The 10,407-nt window shown below is 38.8% G+C and overlaps 1 protein-coding gene across 1 annotated transcript; it reads right to left on the reverse strand.

Annotated features, from left to right (window-relative positions):
- Positions 1 to 421: 421 nt before the first annotated feature.
- LOC101581949 (interferon alpha-2-like) lies at positions 422 to 979 on the reverse strand. The gene has a single exon (XM_004638578.1). It carries the CDS (start codon positions 977 to 979, stop codon positions 422 to 424), a length of 558 nt encoding a protein of 185 aa, XP_004638635.1.
- Positions 980 to 10,407: the final 9,428 nt, after the last annotated feature.

The raw sequence follows: 10,407 nt of genomic DNA on the forward strand, positions 1-10,407 counted from the left end.
TTGCACAATAAGGCTTGGAGCATCTTCTTGAAGAACAAATACAAGAAATTTTCTATAGTAAAAATTTAATGAAAAAAGCAAAACGAGAAATTGACTCAATGTACAGAACAGATTTGACTTGAAACAAAACAAAGTTTGTGACATGTGCACAAAAATAATTTAAATATTATAGTCAAATAAATTAGTAAATACTTTAGTAGATAAATAAATAGATACATTTGCATACTCAGCTGTAAGGGATAGTTCCCACAGAGTTGAACACAGTGATGCCTGGTACTTCAGAAAACATCTCTCAAAATGAATTCATGCCTTGACAAGACCAGAAGAAAGACTTAGAAATGGCAGAAGTTCTGGAAATTTGACATAGTGTATGAGTCTATGAGAAGCATTTCTATGCTGACCCGGTCTCATTCCTTAGTCCTTAAACATCTTTTCCCATTGCTGCTGCTGAAGAGAAGGCTCTCCTGATTTCGGCTCTGACAACCTCCCACGCACACGGGCTGTATCTCTTCTCCTTCAGGTATACAGCGATCCTGTGGAAGTAACTCCTCACAGCCAGCCTGGAGGCCTCATGCAGCAGGGCAGCCTCGTCCAGCCCCTCCTCCTGGGTCAGGCAGGCCCGCAGGTCCTCTCGCTGCTCGCGGAGGCCGGTGCGGAAGGCGTCCAGCAGGCTCTTGTCCCAGGCAGCGGATGAGTACTGTGTGTCGAAGAGGCTGAAGGTCTGGATGTTCACCTCGTGGAGGACGTGGAGGGCCTGAGCTTTCTGGAGCTTCTTGCCATCAAACGCCTGCTGGGGGAGGCCAAAGTCCTTCCTGTCCTTGAGGCAAGAGAAAGTGGAGATTCTCCTCATTTGTCCCAGGAGCACTAAGGCTCTCCTATTCCTCAGGTTGTAGGTCTGAGGCAGGTCGCAGCTCAGAGAGCTGGTTGACCTGCAGCTGAGCACCACCAGGGCCACCAGGAAAGCAAAGGGCAAGGCCATTAGATGTCTTGCAGATGCTACTGGCCTGTTTGAGATTGGTGAACCTGAACCTTGGTCTCTAGGATCTCTGAAGACCTTGATGTTTTCATAGGTCTTAAATAGGGGCCACAGCACTTTCTCCTTTCTGGACGTATCAGCTATTACTTGGCACTTCTGCTTTTCTTTTTTGAAATGCATTTTCTGGGTGCATTGAGAGTTGTGTTGCCCAATCAGTCTTTCATTATTGTTTCTCCCTTTCGGGCATCTGGAATATTTCTAGATATTTCTTCCTAATTATAACTCATGTTAAATTTTAATAGTGAAGAACTATTGTACATCCATTGTGCATCCTATTCATATCTCTATACATTTAGAGGTGTTAATTTTTATTTAACTCAAAATGACCAAAGAAAAATATTTACTAAAAGTTAAACACAAAATTTAATGACATGTAATGTAAATTCGTAAGTCAATGTACTGAATGACTTTGATGTTATTAAGTTGCTTAAAATGCTGTATCAACTTTCTATACAAATCAGCAATCTATGAAACATAATTATGGAAGCGCAATGAAAAGCTTGAAGTTTTTCAGTCCCCAAAAGTATTGAAAATTTAAATCATTCTTATGACATTTATTTTAGTGTACTTTAATATTGATTTTGCTTTATGAGAAAATCTTTTTTATTTTTCTGTGTTTAGGGAAGGGTCTACAGGGTGTTCAGGGCTTCACTACACAGATTGGACTCATAGTAAATCTCTTCTTTACAGCCTCCCAAGCGCTGGGATTAGAGGCGAGCGCCACCACGCCCAGTCTCAGTCGCCATCTCAGTACAGGCCGGGGGCGGGGCTGGCACGGCACACCAGAGAACGAACCCTGGCCGCTGCGCTCTGCTGAAGCAGGCAGTTTAGTCTGCTGAGCTATCAGGCCAGCCTTCATGAGAACATCTTTCAACTCCATTAGCTGCTATACACAGACATTCAATTTTCTTCTCTTCAATACCACATTATGACTGATGTGCTGAATAAGTTTAGTAGAATTAAATAGTAAAATATGAATTTTTCTGTCTAATTCTCAAAGCTGACATTATGGTACATTCAGAAGCACTGATGGTCAAGCATAAGCAATGTTTATGGGGAAGAAAGTGGTAACTCACGTATACGCAGAGACCAGCTCTAACGACTTTGGGATCTAGTAAATCCACCAAAGGCCTCCAGCCCCAGCTGTCTCTTTGTAATACTGATCTTACACTCCCTGGGCCTGTCTGCATCAGCTGAATGTCAGTACTTCTCTTATGTTAAGTAGAAGCCCCAGTGAATAAATACATACTAAAGAAGAAGGTTTTACCGGGCCAGCCAGATAGCTCAGCATACTAAAGTGTCTGCTTAGGCAGGAGCAGGGACTGGGGTTCAATTTACAGCATGCTGCACCAGCTCCACTCCTGGGGAGCTCTGAGATGGCAACTGAGACTGGATGTGGTGGCACATGCCTGTAATCCCAGCATTTGGGAGGCTGAAAATAGGAGGATCACTATGAGTCCTGTGTAGTGAGACCCTGTAGACCCTGTACTAACTACATTTTTAAAAACAGAAGGCTTTATCAAGCAGGGTTCAACTTTGGACCACAATTTATTATAATACTTAGGTTTCATTCAAACTTCTGAGAATTAATTTTCACAATCTCAATACCTCTACCATACACAATCAGAAAACATAATTGAGAAAATATTATTGATTATATTTCAAAATTTTTATTATGTTCAAATTTCCCTGAGAAAATTCAAAGGTCCCTAATCTAATTGATTCTTTTTTTTTTTTTCATTTATTTATTTGGCCAGCTCAGTCAACCCTGGGGGCAGGGCTGGCATGGTATGTGGTGCCGGGGATTGAACCACTGTCCCTGGGCACTTGCCTGAGCTTGCCCAAGCAGGCGCTTTAGGCGGCTAAGCTATCTTGCTGGCCCTCTAATTGATTCTTAAGAAACAAAAGAATCAATCTTTTCTGAATGTCAGTAATGGGATGTAATTATAATAAACCAAATAGTTACTTACTTGTTCTGTATGATATGTAAGATACTAGATATTTTTCTTTTTCATTCCCATTTTTTAAAGAATTTGTTTAAATCTTTTATTTATTTATGTATTTGGTACACAGTCTCACTATGCAGGCATGGTGTGCCCCCAGGTGGCACAGCATGTGGTACCGGGGATCAAACCCAGGTCCTTGTCCTTGCCAGGCAGGCGCTTAGACCACTGAGCCTTCACTTCCATTTTCAAAGACAGAAAAAGTGTTACTTTTTTACTTTTTTGTTACTAGGGACAAAAAAAAAAAAAAAAAAAAAAAAGCATGTGTAAATGTATTAAAATATAAAACTAATACACAATGGAAGAAAAAAAATGAAGGAACTATAACTGCTGCATTCAGCTAAGCCAAGGTGGAGACAAAGAAAGGGTAGGGCACAGGAAAGGCAAGAATGCTGAAGGGAGGTGCTTAAGGCAGCAAGGTAAGAGGTTCAGAGAAAAGTCATCATTCCCTGGGTGGAGTTGTTTTCAGCTTTGTAAACTTCATGGTGGATATCTCTGGCCATCGATCAGAACCAGAGTTATTTTCTAAATGAATCCATGTTTTCAACACAGTTCTGCCTATGGAAAGGAAATCTTGGGGCCAGGGAGATGACTCAGTAGAATAAGCACTTGCCTGTCAAGCACAAGGGCCTGAGTTCAATCCCCGGTTCCGGAAAAAAAAAAAAAAAAAAAGTGTAGGAAAGGCAATCTTTCTCTTTAACTTATATTTCATTTCCTTGCTGAGATGTCTCACTTATTCATATTAGCACGCTACATTATGATTGACTTTATTTTCAGTGAAGTGTATGTGCTATGTCCAAATTTTGTCTTCTTGAAAATGTACTTTCACAATCTTGAACATTTCTTTAAACATGTTTTGCACCCCAGTTTTATATTCATACACAGCATTTTGCAATCCTACATGGTCCTATCAATTTATACCAATATCCTTCAGGTTTTAATTTCTGCCTACTTAGCAGAAGGCTAAGGCTCAGTTGTGGTCAGGTACAGATATGAGCTAATTGGAAGTAAACCGAGGAGCTAAGGCTCAGAGGTCAAAATGCTCATAGAAGAGCTTACCAGGGATAAAGTCGTGAGGTGACTTCATCTTCTTAGTCACCCAAACTGTCAGTTAGTTTGTAGACTTTATCTTTTAGACTGGCAGAGTTTACTTCCGGATTAGCAGAATTTACATTGAAAAACTGACTTACATTGAAAAACTGATTTTAAAAATATAGTGACACTTGTTAAAAGAGTAAGGAAGAAAGACTTCATGTAGAACTATTGAGATAAATGTCAAGACTGTCACAATATACAAGAGATGAGGCCTACACTCCAAGCACAGGGAACACAGTCTGAGGCTTTTAGACAACAAGCAGAATGAATCGCTCAGCAAATGGAAAACAACTAAGGAAACTGGCAGGGATCAATTTTTTAATAGGTAATGTTAAGAAGCCTAATCATTGTTAACTTTATTTTGAAGCAATTTTAGACTTACAGAATAGCAAATGTCCTCTATCCTCTCTCCCCAGCTTCTCCTAATATTAACAACTTACATTGCCGTAATGTAACAACCAACAGTAAGAAACTAGTATCAATACAAATATTAACTGACTTTCAAACTTCACTTAAATCTCCTAGATGGTTTTCTCTTATGCACTTTTTCTGACTACTTTCCAGAAAATGTTTTAGGAGAACATAGGTGTTTTGTTTATGTTTCTGCAAGTTTCTTTGATACCTGACCTGATAGGTGGCTGAGTGTTCCTTTCTGCTTCTATGCTGAATCTTTTCTGATGGTTGTTTCACTTGAATATGTGACTGTTATTTATGTCAATATGACTGTGTTAAGAAACACCAAGTTTCCAATGAGTAAAGCAAACTTGCGTGTGCAGTGGGTGTTTCCAAAGATGACTGGCATTTTGGCCAGCAAATTGAAGAGGGAAGACTCATGCTGGTGATGGGTGGCACCACCCAGTAGATTTGTAGCTTGGATGAAATAAAAGAGAAAGAAGAAGTTTGCCCACATTGGAAAAACCCGTTGACCTTGTGCCAGAGACCTCTTTCACTACTGCCATTGGCTGTGGACATCAGACTCCATTTCCTTCAGCCCTTCCACACGGACGCGGGCAGTAACTCTTAAGGCCTTGAGTCTCCGACTTGGGCTGCATCTTGGTCCCTCTTGTTTGCAGTCTCCAGCTTCTTACACTGAGCAGCTGTAGATCCTCCGGCTCATCAGCATGTAGAAGGCCACTGCGGACTCTTCCTCTCTGTGGTCCTATCTAATTACGAAAGGTAAGGAGGAAAATCTAGCCTCCCTAACACGTTAACATTGGCGCCACCTAGTGACTAAACTTCTCACTTCCTCAGATGCCCTCAGATTTTTCACTGATGTCCTTTTTATATGGGAATCCAGGATCCCATATTACATGTTGTCACACTCTGTATTCAGCTCCACTGTATAACACCTACTGCCTTTCCTGACTTTTAGTACGTATGTGCCAGCCATGTTATTGTTAAAATTTTATCAAATTGAATTTTAATGTTGTTTTCTCCTGATAGGCCTGAAGATAAATACATTTTGGGAAATAATGCAATAGCACTGATGTGTTCATAAATCATATGATATTGAGGGCAATTGTATCAGTATATTTCATTACTGTTGATGTTAAATTTAGGATGATTTTTCCAATGATATTCTTGACATTTATTGAAGTATCACAGTAGCTAACAAATTCACTAGGGGAAGCTGTGTTGAGAATATAGTTGCCCTTGTCACTGTACAGCTGTGCTCTCTAATTTTAACATTCACCAGGGGTCCCATCTCACTCACACGCCAGGCCTGGGCTGGGTCTGGAGAGGTCCAGCGGGCACAGGGGAGCGCAGAAGCTCCCCCACACCTCACCAGGGGATCTAACTTGTTGTCGTTATTTTTATTCTCCTCTGATGGTGAATATTCTATATTCTATCAGGAGCTAATCAGGATCTCAATCTTATGGACAATTGCACAGAAAATGATTAAATAAAGACAAATACAATTATGGCTTGTAGGGTCCAGAATGGTGAGAGCTCTTTCAGGAGTTCTCTTCAGGGAAGACAACTGCTTCCCTGGAGCACCTATATTTATTAGGTTTCCACAGATTCAGGAAGTGCAGGAAATGGAGAACAGGAAGCCCTGGAAAGAAGTTAGAACAAAGGCAGTAAATCTTCCTAGTTAATAACTTTTGTTCCCTTAGGTTGGCAGTCTTATTGCTAAGAAAGAGGGAGAGTCAGCCCTGTAGCTGCTATGTTGCCTTTAGAGGCTGTGCTCACAAGTTTTTTCAACATGGCCATGTCCCTGGGTTTAGCAACTTAACTCTTGCACATTGGTCCCTAACACTATTCCTCATTTCTTCTGTACTCATTGCTTAGAATCCTTCGGAAAGAAATTTTCCACTTAATTTATCTACCCATTTTTTTTCTAGTATCCATAAGAACTGGTGGGTATTGTTCCTATTTTTGGAGTTATAAGCAAATATTACTACCATTTTCCCTTTGTGGTTCTACTTTTCTTTGACTTTGGAAGATCTTTTAGGTAGGTCCCTGTTTCCTTGTAATATGCACTTACACTTTGTTTTGAGCACTTTTCTATCTTCCGGTACCACAAGATATTCTTATAGTTCCATAACATGGCCTAGAATTAGTTGTTTCTCCAATAATTCCTTATATTGAAAATTAGTATTTAAAAACCAAGTTCTGAAATCTGCATGTTCTTATCTCTATTGAGGTGTTACTCTTTTATGTCCTGTCAGTAAGAAACATAAAAACATATGTGTATATATACTAAACTATGTATATACATTTAAAGAATTAATTTCTAATATGCCCATTCCTAAATATATGCTGAAATATACAGGATAATACACAGAAATCTCTGTTTCTAATGCAACACAATAAAGTACACTCACATTTTGCTTACTTGAAATTTCTTTCCCCGACTTTCCAATGCTTGGCTTTCATTATCTGTAATTTTATTACTTATCTAATGAGCCATATTAATATAATATATGTAAAGCAGTTGCAAAACTATTCGACTCTATGAAAAGCACAGTCTACCAACTAAAGCAAAATGCTTGCATACAATTACTTTGTACTTACTTTTACAATGTTTGGTTGTTGGAACATAGTTGAGCTAGGTTGAGCTGGGCTGGGTTGGGTTGTTTGATTGATTGGTTGGTTATTTGGTTGGTTACAGGGTCTCACTACATAGCCCAGACTCACCTGGAACTTGTGGTTCCCTACCTTCACATTTTAAGTGCTTGTAGACAACCACTTCCATGGCTGGATCATAGTTGGATTGAGTAATTACTGCTTTCATAGTGACTATGCAATATGCTTGTTATGTTCATTAATCACAGTTTAAATTCCACCTTGGTTTCCATTGCAAATATGATTGAGTTTTTAAACATTTTATATAAATAGCAAATCCCACTTTTTGATAAATGAATCCATAGGTTTTAACAAATCAATGGACTACAGCTTGTTTATTTTTACAAGTCCTATCAGTTTAAAACTGTATAAAGAGTTTCAACTGATTTGATATCATGCCAGTTGAGTAGTCACACAGGAGCTGCCTCTTCCACTTCAGGTGATCATTGTTTTCTTTAATGACCCTCTTGGAGAATAGTTCACTTTAATTCTAACAGAGATAGATCAGAATATCACACAGTCTCAGAATAGCAATTCTTGTTGCTCTCCCAGATCATGGAGTGTTCTGCAGAACTTTTTAGAGTATTCTGGGAACAGGAAAGAATAGCAAGCAAAAGAAATCTGTTTTCTTTCCTACAGAGAAATTGCACGGCAAACTCTTTTTGCTGTGATGATTTTTTGAGCTCTGGGGTCAATTAAAAGGCTGAGGCTTATAAGGTAAGGTGATAAACTTTTGCTAACTTTAGTCAGTTTAAACTCTGAGCACCATATCATTAACAAATCCTTCACTCAGTTGACCTTGTGGAAAACAGCTGTGCTAGTGCCGTGGAAAAGGCTTGCCCTGAAGTCTGAGGAGGTTCTTAGACATTTTGTTAAGACCTGAAAGATTGGTTTCTTCCTTCATTTTTGTCAGAAATTAGAATTTTCTCACTGTTTTTAAATGTACTCCTTAGTAGCCATACTTATACAAATACTTTTTTAAAAAATCACAAATAATAATTGGGTAAAAGAAATGTAGGCCTAGGCTGCAAAAGAAATTGATTTTATTCTATTCAGCCCTCCCTTTGAAAATTATTAGAGCAAAGAAACATTTGAATAGGAGCCTCGGGAGGAAATAGGGTATCATCACTTTAAGAAAACAGGTCAGAGTGAGTCGTAAAATGGGTACCAAGTGGATGCTGATCTAGTGCTCCCAGATCCTCTATTCCAATATGATAGCTGGCTCCAGAATAAAGTTGCAGGCTGCTGAATTGTGCTCCATTGCTTGACTCAGTAGGTCATTCAAGTAGAACATGATGCCACTGATTATCTCTCAGCCACCTTCCCACCTTAGGTACCTCTGGGTCAAGTCTCTGTGTTGTGTCAGGGCTGACATGGGCAGCATTGCTAAGTTTGTGAAAATCTCCAATCCGATACCAACTGGGCATGTCCACAAAGATGGAGTATGCCTATCATAAGGCACACACATGATTCTAGAGGTCCATTTGCCTTTAGGTGTGTGATATGTGAAGCTTTAAAATAAGAAAAATGACAAAAATTCCATTATCTATGTTAGTGATTCACAAACGTGTTTCTAGGAAATATTTTCATCCACTTCAAAAATGAGTAGCATAGGACTATTGACTTCAAGTCCAATGTAAAAAATTACACAATTTTTAAAAATTTTTCTTACCATGTCTTTTGTTTGTTTTTTTGTTTCTCAGCACCAGCATGGTTGGGTGGGGGGAACAACATTGCAACCATAAAGAGTAGTGTTCTGCTGCCAGATGCCATTTAAAATTAAGCTTATTTCTTTTTAATGAAACTGTAGGTCTACACTAATAGAGATCAGCTCAGAGAAGCAGTCCTTCTCAATCAGTAATAACGTGAGAGAGGAACCCCTAGGAAAGATATCAAGCCTGAAATACTTTTTAGCCCTTTTCTGACCATACACAGGAATAGAACAATTACTAAGCTGGTCATGGGTCTTGCCTGCCAGGTAGTAGACATAGGGAAGGGTTACCATATTTGGAAGCAAAGTTTTTGGATCTTTCCTTAGACATAGTCTAAATCAACTTCCTAAGTTTCAGACTCCTTGTTCCAGAGAATATCTATACTGTAAAACTCAAAGTTTTTTTATGATCACTTGAGACCATGTGTATGATATAGGTTGAACATGACAGAGTTCTAGCCACCAGGGGAAGATATTCCTCTCTCAATGTCACCTTTGTCATAATTCATTCTACCTCCCTAGTCTTGGCCTCTAATATCTGGCTGTTAATGCCTGCTTTTTACCATATAACATGGGATGACTTTCATTGAGTGGAACCTTCTTTGCCACTGAATTTTACCATTTGGGGAGGGCATCTCTTCACTCTCTATCACTCATCTTATAATTTTCTGTTGCACGTTTGGAGCACAGATACTGAGTTATCATTTCAATGCAGACCCTGGATTGTCTCTGAAATCATCACCTGTAGTACACTTAGAATAATATAGCATATACCACTTTTCCTATAAGCTTTTATTTGTTTAGACATATACATTTAAAAATGCCCCATGTATTCTTTTGGCTAGAAATATTACTTCTTTTAGTCCTGAGGCATATTTTATTGTCTGAATTACCAAAGTTCATTTATCAGTTCATCTGTTGAAAAACAACTTGGCTGTCACCAAATTTTACAATTATGAGTAAGCTGTTATAAACACCTGCCTATAGGATTTTTCATAAATAAGTTTTCAACTCAGGCAAATATTAAGCAATGCAATGAAACATTGGCTCATATGACAACAGTGTTTTTCATTTAGTTTAGTCAGTTTCCAAACTGACTTCCAAAAGTGAATGAATCATTTTGCATTCACATGAATGGATGAATGAATTGAAGCCTTGTTCAGTACCTTTATCAGCATTTGATATTGTCACTCTTTTGGATTTTAGCCATTCTATTATGTTTTTGGATATTGACATCTCATTGTTCTAATTTTCTACTCCCTAGTAACAAATGATCATGGTTCCATATACTCATTTCCCAGCTGCATATTTGTTTTCGTGAGGATTCTGTTCAGTTACCAGTACTTCTAGGGAAAAACCCAAGTTATTTCAGGGGCAATGAATATAGAGATTCAAAGCCCGACACCAGCACTCTTCTCATCCTATTTACTTTACCACCTGCCTCACAAGTAAGTTGCTACATCTGGAGACACCATCTATTGTAAGGTAACAAA

Source organism: Octodon degus, unplaced genomic scaffold, assembly GCF_000260255.1.
Source record: "Octodon degus isolate 3935 unplaced genomic scaffold, OctDeg1.0 scaffold00099, whole genome shotgun sequence".
NCBI lineage: Eukaryota > Metazoa > Chordata > Mammalia > Rodentia > Octodontidae > Octodon > Octodon degus.

Bases quoted from the DNA above. Each gene is read 5' to 3' on its own strand.
- LOC101581949 (XM_004638578.1), bottom strand. From the start codon at position 979: ATGGCCTTGCCCTTTGCTTTCCTGGTGGCCCTGGTGGTGCTCAGCTGC.